The sequence below is a fragment of the Heliconius melpomene genome, chromosome 5 (genome assembly GCF_056956725.1).
Source record: "Heliconius melpomene rosina isolate 202511_hmr_F chromosome 5, ASM5695672v1, whole genome shotgun sequence".
NCBI lineage: Eukaryota > Metazoa > Arthropoda > Insecta > Lepidoptera > Nymphalidae > Heliconius > Heliconius melpomene.
This window is the reverse complement of record NC_140393.1, coordinates 2553439-2579871: the sequence shown is the minus strand read 5'-3', so window position 1 is coordinate 2579871 and position 26433 is coordinate 2553439. Positions and strand designations below refer to the sequence as shown.

General features: G+C 33.6%; 2 protein-coding genes across 13 annotated transcripts in view; one reads left to right on the top strand and one right to left on the bottom strand.

The window, feature by feature from the left end:
• Positions 1 to 11410, top strand: part of LOC146538878 (kinesin-like protein unc-104) — a 38828-nt gene extending 27418 nt beyond the window's left edge. For 7 of the 12 annotated variants that reach the window (XM_085185382.1, XM_085185381.1, XM_085185380.1 and 4 more), the window contains 17 exons: positions 128 to 308; positions 583 to 673; positions 797 to 895; positions 1115 to 1324; positions 1696 to 1834; positions 2237 to 2357; positions 2687 to 2789; positions 3067 to 3247; positions 3380 to 3492; positions 3879 to 3938; positions 4603 to 4731; positions 5134 to 5266; positions 5513 to 5639; positions 5877 to 6069; positions 6366 to 6502; positions 7028 to 7129; positions 7658 to 11410. In XM_085185382.1, the coding sequence (XP_085041508.1) occupies positions 128 to 308; positions 583 to 673; positions 797 to 895; positions 1115 to 1324; positions 1696 to 1834; positions 2237 to 2357; positions 2687 to 2789; positions 3067 to 3247; positions 3380 to 3492; positions 3879 to 3938; positions 4603 to 4731; positions 5134 to 5266; positions 5513 to 5639; positions 5877 to 6069; positions 6366 to 6502; positions 7028 to 7129; positions 7658 to 7865 (2327 nt within the window). In that variant the 3' untranslated portion in view covers positions 7866 to 11410. The remainder of the gene's footprint in view (positions 1 to 127; positions 309 to 582; positions 674 to 796; positions 896 to 1114; positions 1325 to 1695; positions 1835 to 2236; positions 2358 to 2686; positions 2790 to 3066; positions 3248 to 3379; positions 3493 to 3878; positions 3939 to 4602; positions 4732 to 5133; positions 5267 to 5512; positions 5640 to 5876; positions 6070 to 6365; positions 6503 to 7027; positions 7130 to 7657) is intronic. The other 5 variants (XM_085185388.1, XM_085185384.1, XM_085185383.1 and 2 more) reach the window with 2 other exon arrangements.
• An 820-nt stretch (positions 11411 to 12230) lies between these two features.
• Vps11 (vacuolar protein sorting 11) lies at positions 12231 to 26051 on the bottom strand. Its single transcript, XM_085185376.1, has 17 exons — positions 25922 to 26051; positions 25582 to 25650; positions 24759 to 24932; positions 23748 to 23900; positions 23374 to 23504; positions 22703 to 22853; positions 21778 to 22206; positions 21204 to 21479; positions 20542 to 20761; positions 20113 to 20335; positions 19689 to 19844; positions 17830 to 17996; positions 17261 to 17342; positions 16878 to 17093; positions 16338 to 16469; positions 13786 to 13985; positions 12231 to 13353 (listed from the first exon to the last, which is right to left on the bottom strand). The coding sequence occupies exons 1-17, from the start codon at positions 25934 to 25936 to the stop codon at positions 13013 to 13015; spliced, it is 3135 nt and encodes a 1044-aa protein (XP_085041502.1). The 5' UTR covers positions 25937 to 26051; the 3' UTR covers positions 12231 to 13012.
• Positions 26052 to 26433: the final 382 nt, after the last annotated feature.

Sequence of the window (26433 nt, the reverse complement as noted above, 5' to 3'; positions counted from 1 at the left end):
ACTTCATTATTTAAATTTGTATAAATTTATTCATTGTGGTCATGAGCTTAAAACTTTTTGGATTATAAATATTTACAACTTGTTAATTAAAAAATATTGTTACATTGTACCCTCTCTTCTCTCGTAGAATTAGCAGTAGCCGAATGTGACGCTGATAGTGGACGCGGAGACAGTTCCCTCGCATCAGAACTGAAAGAGGAAGATCTTCCCGAACACCTCACTCTGGGACGTGAATTTACTTTCCGTGTCACTGTTTTACAGGCGCATAGTGTTTCGACTGACTATGCTGATGTATTTTGTCAGTTTAAGTAAGTTTATTATTTATGTATATATATCCGTGTAGATAAGTAAGTGAATAAATTATCAAATGTGTAGGAAAAAAAATATTTAAAATTATTGTCTGAATGGATATCGAATTCATAATTTTTATTTCAGTTCCATTGGTGTTAAAGTCCAAATTTATTTTTATCAAATTTTCTGTATGTACGTACTTTAAAATCAAAAAAAAATATTGGGTTATAGTAAATGTTATAATTATGTAATAATATATTTTTTATTTATTATCTTTACTCTTTATTGTAGCTTCTTGCATAGGAATGAAGATGCGTTCTCAACAGAACCTGTCAAGAACACAGGAAAGAATACTCCACTCGGCTTTTATCATGTACAAAATGTAAGTATATTATTTATTATTATAAATATAGATAATATAGATAAGATTATAATACAATTATAATTTAAATTATATTTGTTACGCTATTATAAGTCTCAATAAACTAAATATATTTTTTTCTAGATCACAGTGCCAGTGACTAAATCGTTCGTCGAATATATTAAATCACAGCCGATCGTCTTTGAAGTGTTCGGACACTACCAGCAACATCCTTTGCATAAGGTAATAATAATAAATAATATAAAACTTCACTTATTTCAATATGGAATTTCTTTTCAAGTTAACTCAATTTTTGTGTAATTTTTAACAAAAAAAATAGTATACCGCCTGATGTCCTTTTAAACGTCATTTTTATTATATGAAATCAAACAACATTCAAATCTTTTAACAATTACATTAATAATAAAAAACTTGTTATAATAACTCCAAATTTCTTTCAAGGATGCAAAACAAGATGGCCCAGTCGGCAGGGCTCCACCCCGTCGTATGCTACCACCCTCACTGCCCATATCAGCGCCAGTGCGGAGCCCTAAATGGGGAGCAGCCAGTGTAGCCCCACCATGTTGCTCGTCCCATTTACATTCTAAACACGATTTGTTAGTTTGGTTTGAGATATGTGAACTGGCGCCTAGTGGAGATTATGTACCTGCGGTGAGTTTATCTTACATTGGAATTATATCCTTATTTGAAGTAAATTATTGTAAAAATTAAATCAGCTTCACACTGTATCCCGCATACAGCAGGATAGGCAAAAAGGAACTAGTGTTAAGACACTCCGTCCCCCACTATCACTGAATTTTTCAAAGCATTGCGTGTGGAGAGGTGGAACTTAACGCCGGACTTTTGCCTTAATATTTAAGAATTAATAATTCATTCTTTCGAGTTCGGATCGAACTCACAATCGTAGCGTTACAGTCATATCCTTTTGCCAATGCGCCACGACGGCCTCGGCCGTAAAAATCATCTTCTTTTAGGTTTTTGTTCGTATTCAAGTAATACATAACTATTGTTTTGCATTGTAGGTGGTAGAGCACAGCGACGAGTTGCCCTGCCGGGGCTTGTTCCTCCTACACCAGGGTATTCAGCGCCGTATCCGCATCACCATACTGCACGAGCCCTCGTCTGACCTGCAGTGGACTGACGTACGCGAGCTGGTCATTGGTGAGAGATATTCATTTATTATTATTATTATTCTATTTGATTTTTACTATTATTACTTGTTTTATTTCTTTTTTCTTGTTTTTTGTTCTGTATAGTAGTGTAGATGATGATATAACACTTTGATCTCTGTTTTACGGCTGAATACGGTATATTGCGCGTTGAGTGACGTAAGTCAACGCTTTGTTAAGTCAGTGAATAAATTTATTTATTCCACGGAGTTACGAAAGAACCCACAACTACGGCTCATATAATTTGAAAATTGGGTCAAATTAATCAGATTTTAAAATTTGCTTAGGTTGGAAGTTAGCATTATGATATTGTCTATTTTTTTAAATAATAAGTTTGCACATTTATTTTATTTTATATAATATATATAAGTAAAATATAATGTTTGTAAATCAGGTCGTATTAGAAACACGCCCGAAGCTAACGAAGATACAACAGACGGTGATGAAGACGGAGCCCTGTCTCTTGGACTGTTTCCCGGAGAGCGTCCTACGTTGGACGATCGTGCTGTATTTAGGTACAATTTTTTTTGAATTTGAATTGAATTAAAATTTTTTGAATTGAATTTAAAGCATAAAATTCAATCAAATCAGTTTCACGCTGTATACCGCACACAGCAGGGTAGACAGAGAGAATCCCCCACTTCCCGCCAAATTTTGAAGCATTGCATTTTGAGTGGTGGAACTTAACGTCAGGCTTTTGAAATGAAATGATTTATTTCCTTGAGTGGAAATCAAATCCAAGCCGTCGGCGTCGCACCTTTATGCCCCTGCGCCATGTAGGCTCAAATAGATATAATAAGGTATATTTTATAAATTTATGGTCATAATTTCAATATTTGCGTAGGTTCGAAGCGGCGTGGGATAGCAGCCTCCACGGTTCCCCACTTCTCAATCGAGTAAGCGGCAACGGAGAAGTCGTCTACATCACACTGAGTGCTTATCTAGAGGTATATTAGATATTTTTATTTGACTAAATAATATTTTCTGTGTTTCATATGGTTAACAAAAATGTTAGAATAATTCATGAATTAAAATAATAACATAATTGATATTATGTCCAATACTATGCTTAATAATGTGTGTTGAGTTAATATCTTGTTTTGTCCTTGTTACCAGAGCAAGAACTTGAAAATAATTACCAACTCCCCTGAGTGGGACTGCCAATAGTGACAAGATAAAAGACATAATGTACTATTAAATATAAAATATGATACTTCCGTCCAGGTGGAGAACTGCGGTCGACCAGCCATAGTGACCAAAGACCTATCTCTAGTGGTAGTCGGTCGCGAGGCACGCACGGGCGCGGGCCGCTCCCTCAAGCGCGCCCTCTTTGGGTCGCGAGCGGCCCGAGCTGATAGGCTGACTGGACTTTATGAACTTAGCCTGCATAGGGCTTTGGAGCCGGGTGAATATTATTTTTATATTTATTTTTAAAAAAGGTTTTCTAACACTTTATTAAATAACTGTTATATTTCCATTTGAGTTAGGAAACAATAACGTTGACACATTTTTTAATATGTAATGTATTTATTCATAGGCGTTCAACGTCGACAAAGGCGTGTACTAGACACTAGCGGCACTTACGTGCGTGGCGAAGAAAACCTACACGGATGGCGTCCGCGCGGAGATTCGCTTATTTTCGATCATCAGGTATAAAATTACACATAACAATATAATTGTACACTATTTTTCTTCTCTCAGTCTCTTTCTCAATCTATTAGAGTGAAATGATTGTTGCTAATTTTGATATTTGTATTTAAAAAAGAAACAAAAGCAAAATTTGCATGTTATATGGCTATTTGGAACGATGTACGATACTATTAAAGTATTGATATACGAAACGTGGTCGTCTTTATATTGATTTTTTTATTTTATAAAGCTAGTAGTTTTGATATCGTTTTGTTTGCTACGCTAAAATTTTTCCTGTCTGTAATTTTCTTTTCTATACAAAAATATATTTTTTTTATAATATAATTTAAAAAAAGGTTGTAAATTAGTCCGGTCATTAACAATTTGTTTTTTTTCTACTCAAACAGAAACGTATCTGGCGCAAACTGTTCTATGATTGGCCGCTGGACGTTATCGATAGACTCCAGGTCCACAAATATGTTTCCTTAGCTATTTAGTATGTGCGCAATCATCCATTTTGGTGTTTTTTATATTCATTCGTACTAAATAGCTACTGAAAAGTAATTTGTGTACTGGTTACTGGTCCACTCATCATTCACGCAGTTATAGATTATATATTTAGTGTATTATGAAGTTTTTTATATTATCTGTATAAGGGCGGATCTACATGTATATATATATATAGATTTTTTTTAAAGAAAAGAAATACATTTTGTTTTTTAAAATGTGTATGTCTATAACGTCCTAGATTATCGAGATTTTATTCTGTGAATTTAATGTGGAAACGCCCTTCGTTTTTCTCTTTATTCCTATTCTATGATTCATTTGCCCTACAAAAGCTTATAATGTAACATTACTGTTCACTTTACAAAAGTATTTTTACACAAACACACGCTTGATCATGTTTTTATTCGTCCTATTTAGCTTTATTTATCTACGTATAACAATTTTCTTAATAGATTTAAATATTCAAAATTTTTTCTAAATTTATTTTATCATATTTATTGGCCTTTCTCTAGATGCAAAATGATTTTCTTAGCAAATTTTTTTAACTAAATTTTATTCTGTTACAACTTAATAGTAATGAAGAACTAATTTATTTGGGATTTACTAATCTGTATTAAATTCCAGTGGGAGTTAGAAAAAATGACTCGATTGGAGCAAGTGGGAAGGACACGACATTTCCTGGCTTTGCGCGAACGTTTGCGACACGGACATGAGAACACTGTGGCTCCTAACGATTTCACTAAAACCGAAAAGGTAATATTTATTTATTTTGCTACAATATGATTAATTAATTAATTTACCTACTGATATAGTTTTAAAATTTATGATGGAATTATAAATAAGAACAAAAACTGTGCACGAAACGATCGTGGATATGATTACCACTTAGAGGGAATTAATTAATTTTATTTCTTCGCTCTGGTACTTGCTTGCTACAAAGCGCGACGTTAAATTCTGCTATCTCGAAACCTACATGTCTCCAAAATTGGTTAGAAAACGATTATAGTACTATCTTAACACCAGGTTCTCTCTTTCCACACAGTTATATAGCTCTTGAAATTAAAAAAATAGGGTCTTAATATCCATTTATTAGATACATAATAATAATTACAATCCATATAACAAAAAATATAACATAATTTTCCTCGTAAATAGGAGGTAAGCAACATGGCGGCCAAGGCGGCGAAGGCAGCGGAGTGCGCGCACGCGCGGGACGAGCTGTATGAGCCGTGGGACATGAGTCCGCACGAGAAGGAACTATCCACTAAATATATTAAACTTATACAAGGTTAGAATTGTTATTGTTTTTTTGTTTAAGTATTTCAACATTTTATTATATAGGTGTCTATTGTGTGTTTTCTGATAGTGTAATATAAAGGCCAATGGACGTAAAAAGAGATTCTGATTTTTTAATTTTTTAAACAATTAGGTATAATTAAAGGAATTTCTAATATTTCTATAATCCTGGAATTTATTACTAAATGTTGATTACATGATATATTTTTAAAAATATAACATATATTTTGATATTTAGGGCGGATAGGTGCAAACAAAGAAGTGGAAGCCGCTGTATCGCCTGCCACGCCGGTCGACGAGGGCGTGTCGGCCGACATTAGCACACCCAGCCTGCTGTCCTCCATACACAGTGCAAGCAGCTTTGAGTGAGTCAAATAACCCTACACAATACATACTAGCGACTGAAACGCGGCTTCGCCCGCTTAAATTAATATGTTCAGACTACAATTTATGTAAAGATTATAAAAGGGACAGGTTGTGAGTTCAATCCCACTCGAAGAAATGAAAAAAAGCCCTTGTGCTGCTGCGCCACGACGGCCTTAAATAAATATAATTTTCTATTATGTCCTTAGTATGAATTAACAGTGCTATAATACTCCCAGACTATGCTCCCCGGAGCGGGCGCTGCTGGAGAAGGCGGCGGCGGCGGGCGGGTGGGGCTCCGTAGCGCCGGCGCCCGTCGGGGCCCTGTTCGTGCCCGATTGCGAGGAAGTGCGCGTGTCGGCCGCCGTGGCGCGCCGCGGGTACCTCAACGTGCTGCAGCATGGGACGCACGGATGGAAGAAACGGTGGCTGGTAAGTGACCCTTATTGGTTTGTATAGTACAGTCAATCACTTGTGGCCGACATAAAGTTAGATTTTATAAACTTTTGTGTTGAGTGAATACTCGAGATAAAAATAAGTAAAAAGTTGATAAATCCATAAAATATGAAATGCACAGCCTATGGTTAACTTCAGGTTGAAAAGGTGGAGAATTCTTATAACTAGATTCTGCTTATACCCCATAGTTAATGCGTTTAGTTCATACATAAAAAACCTTAAAAAATCGAAATTATATACTATGGATATTTTAGTAACCCGTTTTCGTTCAGGTGGTGCGCCGGCCGTACGTGTTCATCTACCGCGACGAGCGCGACCCCGTGGAGCGCGCTGTCATCAACCTGGCGCACGCGCACGTCGAATACTCCGAGGACCAGGAGCAGATGGTGCGCATGCCCAACACCTTCAGGTAACGAACGAGTTCTTACTTACCTACTTACAAAATAAGGGAAGAAAAGAAAATAATCAAAAGTAAGAAAAATATATCTATCAAATTTGTGTACTACAACTAACTTCAGAGCGGCCACTACTTGTTCACTATATTGTAGCTATATTTACCGTTAAACATCCCCCGCGTTGTCGCTGTAAAAGCCAATTGGGCTAACAGCATAAACCTCATAAGCGGAAAAAAAGTAGTAAAAACTCCAGTCCCAAATTTTTTTTTTAAAAGCTTCACACTGTATCGCTGTACTACAGCAGGGTAAGCAGAGGTAACCTAGTGTTAAGACACTCCGTTTCCCGCTTTCCGTCGAATTCAGCAGGCATTGCGTGTTGAGTGGCGGAACGCCGCCGCTCAAATGGGGATCGAGCCCACAACCAGCCGCGTTTACACTCACACTTTGTGCCGGTCCGCCACGAGTGGCCTCTTTTTTTTTTAAATAAAACTTGGCTTTTAATTTTTTGTAAGTAATTTATTAAGAATGTTATGGTACAGCGTGGTGAGCAAGGAGCGCGGCTACCTGCTGCAGACGCTGGGTGACAAGGAGGTCCACGACTGGCTCTACGCCATCAACCCGCTCCTCGCCGGACAAATCAGGTAAGACATGCTTCTTATCACTTCGAAATATACTAATATATATTTATAAATTGTATGAGAATTTTTCATAAATTTCAATTCTTGCCGTTCGAGACGGTAATAACTATTCGTTTGTTTGCAGAATTGTAAATTTATTTGCTTGTTTATTTAAATTTAAAAAAAAAGATTTTGAATTTGGAAATGCATTTCTATCCTGTTTGATTTCATATCGATTCAAAAACCATGTATGGTGCAGTTTTTAAATATATTATAGACATTTGTGGGTTCGATTCCCTATTGGGCGAATAAATTATATTCATCTCTCCGCTCTGCTAAAAGATAAAGTGCGATGTTGAGATCTACCACTCAAAACGCAACGTTCTTGAAAATTGAGCGGTGTGTGGGGAACGACGTGTTTTAACACTAGCTAGGTCCCCTCTGCCTACATCGCGGCATATGCGGGATACAGCGTGTTGGTGTATATAATATAACCGTAGACATACATATAAACGGAGCCAGCTCGGTCCATATGTATATACACGCGTGAAGGTGTTCCGGCGCAGGTCGCGGTCGGCGCGGCGCAGGCCCCCCTCGCCGCCCCCCCGCGCGGACGGGCCCCTCGCCCCTGCCCCCGCGCCCGCCCTCGCATGAGGCACCCTCACAATGGAGTCTATCCTCGTTTTTTAAATGCGTCGCCGACAAGCGGATATACGCGCACAGGCCCCTCCCCGCGATGCGCACCGCGAACAGATATTAAAACGATCACCCTAAACTTTTGCCCGATAATCGAAAATCGATTTTAATTTCATAATATCGCTTGATGTTCCTGTCGATAGTGTCCTATCGACGGACAAGGAAATCGATTTTTTTGACATAAATTAGATGTATGTAAATGTATCAGTATTATTATATTATGTATAATAAATACATGCATACGATTGAAGCGTACGTTTTATTGTTTGATACAATAAACTCATTTATGTCAAATTGTTTCACCTGTAGGCTGAATGCATATCAATCATGTACGTTTATAAGGTTCTATTTATAAATGTTTTTATAACTAATTAATTATTGCAGACGAGTGGAAGACATAAGCGTACACAGAATGCATTCAGCTTAAAATTATATTAAAATTGGTAATTGTTATTTCATATGGTATTAATCATCTCTAACAGCATAATATATTATAATAATATAATAAATGTAAATTATCGAGCAAAAGTTGCAACACATATGCATGGGAAACTCTGTGACTGGTTTGGTAAAAGAGTAAAGATAATAAAAAGGAAAATAAAGCTGTCGTTGTAATATTTAAATAATAAATCAGTTTCATTTACAAGAGTGGCTCTGAAATAAATAACTAGCCACTAAAACATGTGTCCTTATCGGGACCATATAAATAAATATATAGTATATAATTATCTCTCTAAATTATATACAAATGAATCAATTAATTTAGCATATCCCAATTATTATTATTAACAATATTATATATATTTTATTATATATGATGGCATTTGATGCGAAATACGGTCTATACGTAATATATATATATAGCGTGATTTATATGTTGTTATATCTTTTACAATGTTTCAAATAGTTTTAAACGCGGTCGTGTGAGTTGGGACCAAACCGGTGCACCGATAGTGGGAATGGGGTATTTAAATATATTTACAAGAATGTCTTAATCAACAGTATTTAAAGTTTATTGGACCTTTAAAGTGGGCTGTTTTAATATCTATCGTAGGGCGCACAACTTTTACAATAAGTTTTTTATCTGTGTATTTTTGACAGTGTATAAATGTTACGGTCTTTGCACCAACTGTTTTAAAGTTTCTTGCCAAATATTTAAAAGAAAAATGCGTTGTATTTATGAGAAATAGCTGATTAAATCTTGCCTTTGTTACTCTTTCTGCTGGAAAGTTGTATAATTTTTTAAAAATTACTTAAGCCTAGCTAGTTTTAAGTTTTTGTTGTGATGGTGCAAGGACTTACTCATCGAGTATATCATGCCAAGTGTTTTAAAATTCCTCCCCTTAGATAATAAAAAGAAAATATAGTATGTGCATTAAGTCAAATGTTGCGCACAAATATGTCGGCGATGTCTCTCTAGGCTCCATAACGCATCACGAGGAACAACATCAAATTTAATATGAAACGGCAAATTATTGAAAGTATCGATATAGATTTTCTCTAATATTACATACATACATACATACATTATTAATGTAATTTACCTTGTATATACGTATGACCCGGACAAAATAGTACTATAGGGCGTAAGCTATTGTGGCTCAATCCCGGGCGGGCGAGTCTGCGTGACGTCATACGTTTCATTTCACTCTAGTATTCATTGATTGTAAATACATATATGTATAATTTAATGGCATCGTAGTTAGTAGACCAACGCGTTTCGAGACAATTAAAGCTTCAACTGAAATTATTTAATATATTTACGTTTTAATTCGTTACGATTGTGATTGATGATAATTTTATTGAACAGATTGTATAAAGTAGGTTAATGTGCCGGCGTGTCCGCGCTAGTGTTGTCACACATTCCGAAAGTCTAGTCATGTGCTCTGCAGGCACCTCGCGTGTCATAGAGACACGTGGACCAGCTAGGGCTGCCACTGACACATTAGCTTCCTTTTAAATCATAATTAATTTATACAATTTTATTACGATTTGTGGGAAGCGTCCGGCAACCCTAGCTGCGTCTGAAGTAGATACAATGCTGTGCCGCGAACAATCACCACGTAGTAGTTTGTTAATGTTTCGGTGTTTAACTCCACAGTTGCTCGACAGGTCGTTAGTTCATTGTAATATTGACAATGTATCACAGTAGCTAGACTAATTGATGTGACTATAGTTTTATAATAACCGTCTGTCCCTTCGTTTCTAACTCTCGGCATGTTATCCCAAAAGATTCTTAATCTCGTTACCGCTTCGATGAATGTTAAATAAATAATCGTCACTCGACTATCGCTTCTAGGTGACTTATTTCGATATAAAACGTATTATATAATTCTATGTCATGACAACTTTGTAAGCTTAAGATAAATTTTAGTGATTGTAAATATATGTTCTTTGAATAGTTGGTTTGATATGATTTTCGGAAATACTAGGAAAAAATATATCTCATCGCTTTCTACGTTTAAAATCCAGTCACCGGCTTGCACCATGAACCGTAGACGAATTCTCGGCAGAACACTCAAATATCCAGATAATAACTTAGAATAGACAAAAATAGATGTAAGATCTGAAGTATTAACCAAATTTAGTCACGCTGTGTGTTATGATATTTCTTAAAGTTAAGTAATACAATATATGTCGTCAAGATTATTTACTTCCTGACACCGTAGACTAAACTTGCCCCGTGGCTGCGGCCGTAGAGGATTTTGACGACGTGCTTCAGTTACCCGTTAAACGTCCTTTCATTAACTTATAAATTATGAACGTATCGTGTTCAGATCTCGTTATATTCAACAAATATAATATTATATAGATATCGCTATTTAACTCTCGTATTGTAAACACCGTACTACTGCAGGGATAATAAATAAACAAGTCGAATATGTTACGGATATATAATTTATTATACTTTTCTTTTCTAGTCATTTATTTGTAACATTCCAAAGCTGTAAATTCCCTTTTTTTCTACTAGCGTAATGTATTTTGCATAGCAAAATGGTGTTTATCTAGTTAAATAGTAAGCAGGTATTATATACGGTCGGATATTGATATATTTAAGTTCTCTTTCGAAGATCTTTTTTTGCATAGCTTTTTAGTTATATTTTTCTAGTTCCAAAAAGATCTTTTTAAATTAGAGATGACAGCTTAAGCTGGATTATATATATTTTTATAGAGTGTACTCTAAAGCTATACTGTTATTTTTATAGAAATAGCTGTTTTCTAAAATTACGTTTCACTGTTTCGTGTAATTTAATTTTAAGTATTAGTTGTTTGGTATGTTGGGGGAACTTGTGGTCGAGTAGCGAGGCTCACACGAGGTATACTCGAGGTATGCTTGAGGTATACTCGAGGCAGACTTGAGGTATACTCGAGGTATGCCGCGTCCGGTACCGGTATACCGCTTCTTGTGATCAGATAGTGATTGTTGTCTGTTGGACGAGGATGATATTTGAACAATTATATTCTATATATAATTTATGAATTTCATTCGATTTATGAAAATAAGAACAATGTAATAATTGGTAATATTACTCATTGCTCTAAATGTACTATCAAAATATATTATACACAGTGTTAAAGGTCATAAATAAAATGCTTTGAAAATTTCCATATTGTTGTTTCTTTTATCCCTTCCTCTCTATCCTTATATTTGGGTTGTCTTATTTTGTAAATGTCTAATTATTACGCAAAATAAATGCTATGTAATGAATAATATAGTTTTATATGACTGATTTTACATTTACTTTAAGTAATTTATGATTAATGATGAATAAGGTCGTGATAAGGCCGCCCTTGCGCTATGTTTAAATACTATAATTCTCATGTATCTTTGTGCAATAAAGAATTTTTGATTTGATTTGAATATTTTTCTGAAATGTTAATTTATATACTTTAGTTAAAGTTACAGTAGACTGAAAGTTTAAGATTTTAGGTAAAAACAGAACTTTTATTATAAAATTGTAGACTAAAATATTAATCTGGATTTAAAAATGCCATGTATCAAAAAAATAATTAGTGCTTTTTTAAATAACATGATACAAATAGTTAACTGTTTGTTCACCGAATTGTAATCTTCTTAATTTAAACTGATTATATGATTTTAAATTTTTTATTAAATTATTTATTTTGCAATAAATAATAAGTATTATTCAATCACTTGAATTCACACATTATCTTCACATTTTATCTTTGGATAACCATTTAAATGGTGTGATGATGAGGCTGGCCGGCTTAAGTATAAAAAAACTCTTAGAAATATCCATATAAAAGTAAAATAAATTTAAACAAGTTGAAATATTTTACTATTTAATATTTTTATCACAATAATAGTAGTTACAATTTGCTTAAACTAAATAAATGTTGTGGATAAACAAAATCCTTTATAATATAGAGGAATGTGTATTCATAAATAATATGGGTATAATATGTATTAGAGATCCAAGCAATATTATATTTTAATAAAAAGTGCATTTTAATAGAAAAATAATTAATGTACACAAATATTGAGCAAAACGCCTTTATTTTATTATTATATAAATATTTTTTTAATAAATAAATCTGTTCAGATGTTCACTGCATTTTTTTTTTCCGGTATTTAGTATGAATATATGTAGAGCAGACACCCACAACTATAAGCATGTAAGAAAGGTTTTTATTCTTCCCGCGTTATCCCGCCTAGCAGAGTTAGCAATGTGGTAGAGGAAATCTTTTGTCAAAACAATTAATTCTTCACTTTCCACAGTATTGCGTAATAAATAACGTAACTTGATTTGTTTCTACTGTAGTCAGATAATGTCCTGACTGCACCACTATGGACTAATAGGGTTAATTTTAATAATAAATTAACAATATTTCATGAATTACAATAACTAACAAAAGTACTCCAATAATAATGTTATAAAACTTTTAATTTAAATTTAACATAATAATATAAACATAATAGATTCATTATTTATTTGAATATTCTGTAATGCCAATTATATATTATAATCATCAATGAAACTTTCAAAACAAATTCCAAAAAAATATGAAAATAATAAAAAAAATTAACTAAAAGAACACTTTACTTAAGATATACAATCAATACATTATACATTTATTTATAATATAAACAAATTGCGTAGAATAATTAGACTATTAAAGCGCATAATAAATAAGTTCGTATCAACCCTTATTTCAAGAAAAGGAAATATTACAAATTTCTACCTCATCTCAAGAAAACGGGTTCAAATTCTTATCATAATCATCATCTTCACCAAAAGGGTTTGACGCATCATTAGATTCATCTGCAAAAGGATTTTTCGATTCATCGTAAGTATCATCAAACGGGTTTTTACTTTCATTTATGACTGACGATATTTTTATTTCCTTTTTAGAAGCTAAAGGCGAAGCGAAAGGTGATTTTTTATGTACTTCAGGCTCTAATCTGGTTAGATTCGCTTCTAGACTCGAGCTGTATCTTTGCTGCTCGATTACTCGCATCCTGCCCTCCGGTACTGGTATCACTGTGGTACCTTTCGGTGCTACTTGTTTTGAAGTATTTGGTATGAATACTGTAATGTGAAAACAAAAACAATATGTAATTGATTGATATGTAAGAAAGAACGTAAAGCCCCAACTAAAATAAAAAAAGATTCTGCAATTCTCTCTCGTCCTAAGCGTCAACTCCAGATCCACAATTTTCGTAACACTAGTTTCACTATGCCTACCTACCTATCCTGCTGTACGGGAAAAAGCGTGATTCAGTTAAATAGCGTTTAAAAAACTAGTTTCCTATTTTGTTTGTTTTGTCCTTCCTGCAATCTTAGATTAGCTGGAGCTGAAGCTCCAGGTCCATATTTTAAACTAGGGTGTATTAGTGCAGTGGCTGAGGTGGCGCGGTGAGGTGGTACAGCGGGGGTCGGGAATGCGGAGAGCTCTATCACCACGAAAACCACCACCGCCACTACCGTTAAGCTATTAAATATCATTTAAAAAACACTTACCTTGTTTACTCTGTCCTTCCTGCAATCTTATCTTAGCTTCAGCGCCAGGACCATACGTTAAGGCGTTAGGCTGCGATAGCGCAGTGCTCGGGATGGAGGGCGCGGCGGTCACGGCGGGGGTCGGGGATTCAGGGGGCTCTGTGACCACTGTTAACTTGTTGAAGAGGCCACGGCCGAAATATTCTGAGACTACCGCGAAGCTAGAAATTAAGAGATATAAACCGTTAATGTTGTATGAAACATATATAAAAATATATAATTGTAAGACACGATACAACTATAATTAAAACAATTGCTAACAAAAATCATTTAATTCTTTTAATATAAGGTTAACTAATTCAATTATCCGAACACTAAAATAATTTGGACCCCCTTTGGTCTTCATGTATGATACAAAAATCTAAAATGTTTCTATCCTTTAATCCATTACATGATTACATAATTACATCACATAATTTATATAGTAATTAAAAAGAAATTACATCGCATTCATCCATTGATAGCGACTGGTTATTTCCAATTTAATTTGCAATACTTATTTAAAGTACCCTTACTCGATTTCAATATTTTATATTAATATTGGCTACGTAGTAGGATCGATCCCCGAGCGTGGATTGAACCTACAACTATCATGTGTATAGAGAGAGACTATCCCATTGCATCACGTTTACATGAATGCATAGTAAAATTTGTATAACAACGTGCGTATAGCAACCGCATTGTTATAATTACAATAGCACGATAACGAAAACAACATTATTGAATACGTAATATTAAGTCAAATATTTTAATTTTAATATCAAACAAGTAGGATTACATTATTAATATTTTTTATGGAAACATGTATTAAAAACATGTTTTTATTTTTTATCAAAACCACCAAAATGAAAAAAAGGCAGTATAATGACTTATAAGTTCGACATGATCACTATTTTTATAATAGCCAGGTATTTTTCATTGACTGAATTACACCAAAAATACAAACGATTTTACGTATAAATATTTACTACGATAATTGTTAACGAAACTTTTTATAGCACCATTAGTTAACTAAAGGAAATAATAAACTCAGACCTTTCATAGCCATCATCAGCCGCATTATAGAAACACCAAGAGAAAGGAGAAAACATATTGTCAACATATAGCACCATTTAAAAAAATCCATAAACGTAACTCTTATCAAATTTCAATAATATTTACAACATAATAACTTTAGATAAGGAATTAACAACGCGAGTATTCACAACAAGACTTCAACTGACATTGAGGTGTAAAAGAAAGGCCTAGAAGATATCAATCTAGTTTGAAATTTACGAATTATTTAATATTTTTATTAGTTCGCAAAAACTAGTTTTATTAGACGTGTTCTACATTTCATATTTATTTATGTTTTTTATGAGATTTTTTTTATAATACTAGTCGTCTTATTATGCAGCGACAGTCTCGGGTACAATTTCTTAATATAATTAATGTTAGCAAGATTATTCAATATATTAATTATAACTTTTTGTATTATAATTAATATTACTGAAACGAGACAAAAATATGAATATTATGCAATTAGAAAAAAATTTATAAAATTGTCTACTACCACAAATATTCAAAATTCTAAATCGTTAAAAATAAATGCATTTAAAAATTAAAATATTAAATATTTAATTTCTTCGAGTGGTAATCGAACCCCACTGTTGCATTTACAGTCGCACGCTTGCGCCACGGCTGGCCTCAGTATATTTGTAGATTGACCTACAATACAATTATTATAAACGATAATAAACAAAATGAACGTTATGTAGGTTCTTTTGTTAAAATTTAATTAATTTCAAGTTATTCGTAAATTAGAAGCCTGCATGGCGTGACCGCGATTCCGGTTTCGACCGAAGCAAACGCAAAAATAAATTAATGACGCAAGGTCAAGTCTAGTGTTGAGACAAAATATGAACAGGTGTTTCATTATTTATCTATCATTGAATATTATTTCTTTTTATAATATAATTTACTAGTGGACGCGGCTTCGCCCGGTTGAACTATACGAATATTTATTATATATATTTATGATATTATTTTCAGTTTTTAATAGGATAAGTAAGAAAATATAAGCCTAAATAATCAAAATAAGCTAAAAAAGAATAATAAGTAGAGATTTATTATTAGAAAAAATATCCGAGTACCTAATTGAAATGAACAAACAAAATAAGTAAACTGAACCAAAGAAAAATATTAATAAAAAAAAATAAACAAAACTAGGTTACATTATCAATATTATCAACATAAAATAAATATGTAATTTAACTTTTTATTTCTTTTAGTTACTTTTAATACTTATTAAAAGTAACGAAATATAGTATTAAAAGTAACTAAATCGTATATCACGTTACTATAGGACAATCGAGGAGTTGTGGCAGTCTTAAAAAGCTGTGGTGACACAGTTGAATAATAGCTATCGGCGCTGTGGCGGTCGCCAGTTAGCCGCCCGCTATCGCTCTCTTTTGGGTGACCCCTTATAAAGAGACCCAGCTGTGTGACGTCACTAAGGGTTTACAAGTACTCACGGGTCGTGGTCGGCGTGCAGTCGCGCGTGGAGCGCCTCGGCGGCGGGGTGGGCGGAGGGGGCGGGTGCGGGCGCAGCGGGCGGTGAGCACGCCACGCACGTGCGCTCGCTCTCCGAGTATGTTTGGAAACAGCTGGGGAATGAGTATGTAGTTTTTAATTATAGTTCCTCAGGCTTAACCTAAGGTTGGTCTCGTCTGTGTAGGTTCAGTTAAAAATCAATCGTGTGAACGCGACAGATTGTGGATTCGATTCCCACACGAAAAAAATGAAATATTTAGTATTTTCATTTCTTTGTTGTAGTGTAGAGGCAAAGCGCGGCGTTAAGTTCCAACACTAAACTCGCCTTCAGAATTCGGCGGAAAATGGAAAACGGAGTGTCTTAATACTAGGCTCCCAATGCCTAGCCTGCTGTGTGCGGGATACAACGTTAAACTGTTAAGAAATGAAAATAAAAATGAAAATAAAAAAGGATATAATATATTCTCATATCAGAATATATAAGCACACAAATATATTATTATTAAAGCAAGATCACTCACTCTTCATGAAAAGAATGCTGACAAAGGAAATGCACAGTGGGCAGTTCCAAAGGCCTGTTGCAAATCGCACATCTCGAACTTTGGAATGTAACAGGTTCATTTTGTATCATTTGTATTTGAGCCTTCATTTTCTCTATCTCACTTTTATATTTCGCTGATAACTCTTGCTCTCGCGTTATAACTTCGTCTTCTGATTTTAGGACGTCCATTAAATAACTGGAAGGATAATCAATAACCATTTTTATCAAAAAAATATTAAAAGGAAAAATAGAAATGGGGTACACGAGAAGTAATTGTCATCATAATTAAGGACGACAATTAATAACTTCGAAAATACTTATGGCAATTAATAACCCTAATACTTTGATCCTATTGATATTTACCTGCGTACATCTCCAAGGGTATAAGAGGGTGTGCTGGTTAAACAATCGATGACTAGAATGGGAGAAAGGAGCTTTTCGCTATCTGCAAATAATCAAACAGAAAAAATATTAAAAAATACACTAATGTTGATCTCTTAGTCAGCATTTCAAATCTTAATTTATTATTTTTGACATAAAATTACCATGATAATCTAATATCATGGATATCATTAAATATAATACTTCAAATCATAGCTCACATATCCCTTATATGAAGTGGGCAAGTTCACAAATACTTGCGGTACGATCAAGTTGTGACCGTCCTGAAGTTATTCACTAAGGAAGAAAACATCCAAAAGTAAGAAGCGGTTCAGGGCGGCAACAACTCGTCGACTGTACTATACAAGTTACGGCTAAGTTACAACAACAAGTTACGGCTAAATAATACCAGCAACTAGCACAAGGATTGTATAGTACGCTATTGGCCGAATCCTTCACCGTCAATTCGTCGAATATTTTGAACGTAACGATCGAATACCTTTGTATTTGAATTCAAAGCAATTTACGAGTATACAGTATCACATCCTCACCAACAACCCTCAACAGCTCGGGCAGGCAGGCGGGCGGCGGCGGCGCCCACAGCACATCGAGCCACAGGCGTGGGCACGCGGCGCCGCGCCGTCGGCACACATCCAGCGCGCGCGACGCGCCCGACGAGACTGAGCCGCGCATGTGGAGGGATATTTGGGCGCGCCATCTGGGGAGAGGATCATTAGCGTTTAGGAGGGTAGGCAGAAAAAATCTGCTGTGACACGTGGTTTCCCACGTATTACCCAACTTTCGAGACATTGCGTGTTGAGTTGTGGCGCTTAGTGTTATTACCAGAGCGAGGAACTGCAAGCAATACCCCAAGCGGCGAACGAACTCACAACTGCAAATTTACAGTAAATTTATATGTTGTGCCGCTGCGTCTCTACAGGTCCGCATTTTTTTCATATTGCACTGGCTAAAATTTTATAAGATTTTATTGAAGCACTATGTTGCAAAGAATAGATGTCACACAGGAAAATGAACTCAGCTCCTTTATTGTGATCAAGCACGATGACATATTTCATAGTGACATATTTTATAGTTTCACTTTACAAGATAAATTAATTTTTAACAAAAAGAAAAACCGACTTCTAACAACGAACTAAAAAGTGAAAAATAATTATACAAAGATTTTATAATTTTGAAGTCGGTGCCAAGTAAAACAAACAGGCTTAGTAATTAGATATTGTAGTAAGGGTGTTGTAGCATTAGGTTGACACCTACTTCAAAATTATAAAATCTTTGTATAATTATTTTTCACTTTTTAGTTCGTTGTTAGAAGTCGGTTTTCCTTTTTGTTAAAAATTAATTTATTTTACGATTTTAAGTGATGGGTAGATCTTAAAATGATGCTTCTTAAACGAGTGGTAGTGGTTGTCAACGAATGGTTGTGGTTGTCCTATGTAAAACTTTATTTATTTAGGTATTATCTTTGTGCAAAGTTACATTTTGGTATATTGACAAGAACATACATAAAAAAAATATTCGGGCGAATTGAGAATCTCCCTTTTTTGAAGTTGGTTGAAAATAAGAACATCCTCTTTTTTGAGGTTGCTGGAAAAGAAATGCAACGATCAGGAATCTCACCTCTGACATCAATTTAAAAAGTTTTTGCTTGTAACTATTACAGTATAATCAATTTTTTACCAAAAAAACAAACTTTCTAAATTTTCACCGGATCCCATAATCGGAACCTAACCCAACTTTCACCAAATTATCCTTGAAGTGTATCCTTTCAAATAAAAAAAGAATCATCAAAATCGGTTGGCGCGACATTGAGTTATTCGTCTATTTGTCGCCCACATACCTAATGCAAATTTAAGACTTATGTGATTTTCTCATAGATACCATTGTCAGACATGGACCAAAAAAAATGGGACCATTCGGGAAGCTTCACCTTTCAAACAAAAAAAATTTCAAAATCGGTTCACCCAGTCAAAAGTTATGAGGTAACAAACATAAAAAAAAAATACAGTCGAATTGATAACCTCCTTTTCTTACAGAAGTCGGTTAAAAATTGGTAGCTTTCATGGGTAACCGTGCAATTCTTATAACATATTAGTTGTAGGGGACGTGGCCTACACTATTTAGCTGGAGGTTAGCGGCTCGATAATAAAAGATAATATTTTAAATAAAAGTTGCTTTATTGCTTGCTATATGATAATACGCTAATGAATGCTACCGGTCCGCGCTCCGAGTATGCACTGCCTTATAATAGTAGCGCCGGGAACGTGCTCAAAGGCTATGCCGCGGTGTTCGGTTACAATATTTGGACCGAACATTAGTAATATCAGCTATTAAATAAATATTTATTTTTTTACTAATTGTAAGTATTATACTACCTACTAAAAATACTTACAATTTTTTCTCTTCATACAAATAGAGAATTCCACTCTTAAATCCCAACATTTGACAAATAATAAGCGTTTGGTCCTTATCGTAATTGGCATCGGGATCCTTCAATATCGACAATATTTTAGATTCATAAACCTTCTTGTCACTCTCTGACGACTTCCTAATATAGACAAGAAAATTTAAATTTATCTCAAGATAAAAAAATATATTCATCTCACAAATCGCCATCGCGGCAAAATGATTTTTATATACCTTGACTGATTTACGTAGACGTAGTCATGACGTTAGTGCTTTTTTTTCAGAGAGAAGATAGAAAATAAAAATAATTATTTCCCCTGTGAGTGGGTATCGGACCCAAAACCATCGCATTTACAGTCAGAAGTTGATCCGCTATGCCACGACGACTTCAAAGACAAATGTAGACTCACCAAACATGTATATAATGCTCAATAAGCGCATTATACACTAAGTTAGAACAATTCGGGTCCGATTTGATCATATGTTCCAAGAAATCTATCAGGCGTTCCGAATTACTCAGGAACATGTGTATGAAGTCATCTGGTATTGCTCTGTCGGGTTCCCGGAGTCCTCCTGAAAGGGTGTTCTCGTCTACTAGTAGGGAAGACCGGGGTTTGTAGTCCGTGCAAAGTACTGAAATATACATTTATTTTGGTAATAGTGATATATATTTAAATAAGACAGGTTTTTGGTACCAGACAAAGCGCCGGCAAACACGCAATGCCTCAAGAATTCGGCTAAAAATAGGGAACAGAGTGTCTTAATGGGGAATAAAGTGTCTTTAAACTAGGTTCCGAAACAAAAAAAAAATTTGCACTATATTAAAATGAAACACTTACATTTAAGCAACTTAGTACTTTCCTCAGGTTCATGTTGTATCAACTTATGTCCGTATTTCTTCATATAAGTGTCGGCATCATCAAATTCCAAGTCGGCTATATAATTTATCGCTTGTTTGTATTCCTTTTTGTCTTCTATTACTATTTTTAGATACCAGTCGTGACGTTTGTGATTTGCCGCTAGGGACAAGGCGTCGTCCACAGATACTTGTCGAACAACCTTAGGTTATATAGGACATACGTTTTAACTTTAATTATTTTACTATGTTGCACTTAGACTATACTACTAATCCTACTAATATTATAAATGAGGACCTCACGTTTGTTTCATTGTCACGTAAAAACTACTGAACGGATTTAGATAAAACTTGTACTGTAATATAGCTTATACATCAGAATAACATATACGCTAAATAAATAAATTGTTGACAGTGGATGATAAATTTAGGTTGCCTAAATGCTCCTAGCATTTATGCAATTGACAAAGTATTGACTTTTTCTATGATTTAAAGAGACCATAGATCTGAATATTCAATATTGTTATCAGCTTCATAACTCCACGCGATCTTGACGATGGACAACAAATCCTATAAGGGTTTCTTTTGTTCCTTATGAAGTACGGAACCCTAAAAGTAAGTTATATTTAAAAAACATCAACCCACCTTTATAGCGACATCTACATCGAAATCAATAGTTTTATCTTTAGAATTGATGAATTCTTTCAATTTTCCTTGATGATCGTGCTGATCTATTTTCACATAGCAAGTTAGTAATAACGTCGTATGGTCTTCTGTTGCGTAGTCTTTTTTATGTAGTTCTTCTAAATATTGGACTAGAGGCTCTAAGTGTCTAGATTCTAGATATTTTCTTATTACGTATGAAGTTTCTAACCAACCAATCGTTTTTACATATTGGTCTATAGCACCTTTTAGGTCACCCTGTGAATAAATATAAAATATATATTAGACAGCAAAATATCATTGTGTTAGAATTTCTATATATATTTGTATTTGTTTTGATTAAAAAAAAAATTTTTTTTTTTTTTTAAATAAATAAAATAAAATCGAATATTCAATCATGTCACATTGTAAAAATAAAGTTAATATATATTTTGATAAACATTCAGTGAAAACTTTAAAATATTTAAGCTATTTTTAAAGATTTTGATAAAATATTTAGTTGTCATGCCACATATATTTATAATTTATATTGATACTTTTGATTAATATACTCTACCTTATTATACAAATGGTCACCATATTGCTTGTAAATCTCCGTCAAACCTTCAACATCATAATGCTGACTACTAGCAATCCTAATAGCAACATCATACAAATTCTTCTTAAACAACGAAGTCAATTTCGACTGTAAATCCTTTTCTTCCAAATAAATCATTTCCTTATTTTTAGTTAGTATGTAGAAAGATCCCCATTCTGTTAACACCGCATCGATTTCTTCGAATGACTTGGAAAATACTATAAATTTGTTTTGTATATCCAAAATGGTGATATGGTGTGATTTAGGCGTGGTGGATGAGCTGGAAGCTTTGTTGGACAGTTCGTTGGTTGTGATTACGAGATAACTACGGAACCAATTGAGCCGCAGCTTTTCTCCTTCGAGCGCGTAACATGGACCCCGGCCTTCTGTTGTGTAGCAGTAAATCGCCTAAAAGAATATTAAAATAAATATCTTGAAGTATTGCTTTACATTAATATAGTTGGGTTTACAAACAAATACAGGATATTTATTAAAATAACCTTTAAATATTTTAAATCACTACGCCACTGCCTGCATATTTTAACATTCTATGATAATTCTGGTCATATTGCAATGTTTTTGGCAACTTTACTATCTATAGTTATATTATAACATATATTAACTTTAATTGAAATAATTGAAGCCAATCATAGAGAAACTTGTGTGTAACTGCAAACAAAACAAGTCGTAGTTCCGATTCCAATGAAAATATTTTTTTAATATTTTCATTTTCTCGCTCTGGTGTCGAACTGAAGCGCGGCGTTGAGCTCCACTACTCAACACGCAAGGCCTTCAGAATTCGGAGGAAAGTGGGGAACGGAAGTCATAACATTAGGCTTCCAAGACCCATGCTATGTATGGGATCATGAAGATTAAAATAAAAGTAATATAATTAAATACTCACATCAGTAGTAGCAACAGTGAGTCTATGTGCATCAGCTAGCACAGTGCAAGCGGGGGAAGCACCCATAGCGTCTAACACAGCGACACGCTCGCTGCCAGTGTGGCAGACCATGACTGATGCACGAGACACTACAAACAGTTTGTCAGCACCCCTGTTTAATGAGAGAAATTATTATTTTCACGCTTTTTCCCGTATAGCACGGTACATAGAACGCTACGCAACGCTCGACACCAAAGTGAAGAATTGAAAATATAAATTTAAATAAGTATTTCATTTCTTTGACCACTCTACGACTGGCCTTAATTTTACTAAATAACTTATATAATTTATTTATTCTACTCGACAAGCAATGCTTCCAAAATTCGGCAGAAAGTGGGGAACGGAGCGTTTTAACAGTAGGTTCCCTCTGCCTACCCTGCTGTGTGCGGGATACAGCGTGAAGGGTTTTTTAAGTATAGATATAGTTGACACCATCCAATACTCTAACATAATAAAAATAAATAAATGAAATATTTAATATAAATATCTTAGTTTAAACAACAAATATTATGTTGATCATTGTTTTAACAAAATGGACATGTTGTGCTACAACTTTCTCATGAATTGTGTAATCACGTTTATATCTCTCAGTTTATGAGAAAAACAGAACAAGTTAACATAATATTTCTCACTTGAAAGCCAATCCAGTGATTGGACTAGAGCCAGTGTCGGGCAAAGTTTTCATCTTCCCACTACGCTGTCGCGCTATATCACCGCGGTATAGCGTTACCGAGCCATCTTGGAAGCCAACGGCTAGAAGATTCTAAAAATAAATTATTAATATAGCCAAGCAAAAATAGAAGCTACTTTGGATTTAGTATTATAGTTAACATAAAAATAGAAACTACTTTGGATTTAGTATTATAGTCAACACAAAAATATTAATTTATGATTGAATTGTTTATTATGAAAAAATTCAGTTGAATTAAAATTTTCTCAGCTTAGAGTATGAGAATTTAATCCCTTATCATGATTCATATTATAGTTAATCAATTCTCAAACTTACTTTATTATCATGTACAGCAAGTGCAGTCGCTTGAGTAGGATACATATGAGAGGGGACAGCTCGGGATGTCCTCACACACTGTGGGTTACCATGTCTATCTACACGGGACCAGTCCCATACTTTGATTAATGGAGTTACACCAGCTTCATCTTCCTGAAAATGTGATTATTTTGTTTAATTCTAAAAGTATTATTCCATCCTTAGGAGTTCTTAATGTTTATATTTAATATTGTACATGTATTTTTATTGTCTCGGTAATATTTAACAAATAATACAATACAATATTCACTCTTGCCAAATGATAATTCTAAGCAATTATCTTGGGATAGTGGAAAATTTTTAAAGCTTCCTTCACAGATGAAGAACAATAAAAATAAGTTATAACAAGCTTAGATGACACCTAAGCTTACACCTAGCACGCTACATTGAAATTATTATAATATATTTTTTAAAATAATATATTTATACATACAGTACAGTAATAATGTATTAGTATTAGAGTACATTGTTGGGGCGCAGGAGCACAATTGTACAACTATCGAATTGTATCGACCACAAACGTGAGGGATGTAGATACGACTCCTACTCAGGGGAGCGAAATATTTAATATTTTCATTTGCTACCGAGGTAAAGCATGGCTTTGAGTGCCCCAACTCAATACTCAATGCTTTCAGAATTTAGCGGGAAGAGGGGAACACAGTGTCTTAACACAGGGTGATGTGTACAAGCATAAAGATTGATTTGATTCAATTTTGATTTAATCTATCATTTAAACAAGATTAACCTGGGATAAGATTTTCATAAAGTCAGACATTAATATTATTATATTTTTTAATTTTTGTATATATTATTTTTGTTTCCTGTTTTAAATAATAATCTAAGTAAAAATAAAAAATTAAACATGTCAATAAGACAATATGTTCCACAAACATTACCAGCTGTGACAAAGACAGGGATACATCAAAAAATCATTAAACAATGATATATTTATTCAAAAGAAAGTATACTTACCCCTATAGTTATCAAATAAGGATCATGTGGCAGTTGCTGAGCAAGTGACACCGTCAAATCATAAGCTTTAAACGAAGTTATCTCCCATGATCGAGATACAAGGTGAGCCCAGCCCGTCACATCACATATAATCACATGGTTGTTCCCACTAGTTGCTACACTTACATTTGTATCCTGGAATACAAAACAATTTTAGGTTATAATTCTCTTTAATTTTACCTTCACACTGCCCACTATATATAGCATGAAAGACATAAGATATGGTAGTGTTAAGATGTTTTGTTACCAGAGTGAAAGAATGAAAATAATTTATATCCCTTAAAAGGAATCATATCTATAAAAGTTGTATTTACATTCAGATACTGTGCTGCTATACCACATAGGCCTCAATGAAATTTTGATAAATGTAGGTCAAACCATATATATACTTTTATTTTTTTAATAATGTAATCTTATCACATTAATAAGCTCATTAATGTTAATTTTCTGATAAGGACTTGTGAGGATATATCATATATATTTGTTATATGTTGGAAATAAATAATAAATTAGCAACTGCTCTATTAAGTTATGGTACATTTATATGTACATAATAATAAACATATAAATGTAGTAAAAATAAATGAGATTATTATTATATCATTATTATTGTATAGTGGCATATTGTATGACTCTCAAAACACTGGTTTTGAATTATATTGTATTTTTTTCTCCATTCTAGTAGAGTGTTGAGTTGCACCACTTAACATCCAATATCTCAAAAATTGGCAAGTCAGAAAAAGAGTGTCTTAAAATAAAATTTATTTTCTCTTATATTTCTTACTTGTAGACATTCAGCAACTTTTCCATTATCTATATTCCTGTGTACATCAAAGAACGTGAAACGACGCCACTGAAAATTTATGAAACATAAATAAGATATGTTGCTAAAATATATCTTTAAGCACTTTTAATTTTATAACAAGTTTATGTTATATTGCAACCAACTGTAAATCTAAATTGAATACAACAAAAATAAAAAGAATACACATAATTTATTATATTATGTATAAAGTAATAATTATTGAATAATAAATATTTTTACATAATTACATTAATCAAAAAATTTTACAAAATCACGCATTTTACTTACGCTAATACAAATATTAAAAAATATAAATTACCTCTAAAAACGCCATTATATCACTGTTAAAGAGCAACAAACATGATAAATATGATATTTAATAACAATTATACTCCTTCAACCAGAGAAACCCGAATTACAAACAAAAAACGACAAATGTCAACATGACAAATGTGTCATATTTATATTTTTTATTCTGGTAAAGCCACAGCAATTACTAATCTTTTGGTACAACGTGTGCTCTATATTATCTATGTAAAAATATAAACAAATAAAACAATGAAATGAGAATCTAATCTTGTTAAATATATAATATATATATAATAAATATATATATAATAATCAATTTTATAATTTAACCAAAAAATAATTTTATTTTATTGCAATAGTATTTTTCATACACATTATCACTTAAATAATACAGCTGAATTAAGTCGTAGATAACTAAAGTGGGATGGATAGAAACATTTTTAGAATTTCTTGAAAAGTAACATTTTTATGTAACTAAAATTCTAAAAATATTTCTTAGAGTGCCTCGCTTTGAACCAGGTT

What these genes read in the sequence shown, in the direction of transcription:
- Vps11 (XM_085185376.1), bottom strand. An exon ending in CAGCATTCTTTTCATGAAGA is followed by an intron (nt 16,470 to 16,877) that starts GTGAGTGATCTT and finishes CTCATTCCCCAG; the next exon opens with CTGTTTCCAAACATACTCGG. An exon ending in GGAAGGACAGAGTAAACAAG is followed by an intron (nt 13,354 to 13,785) that starts GTAAGTGTTTTT and finishes TTCACATTACAG; the next exon opens with TATTCATACCAAATACTTCA.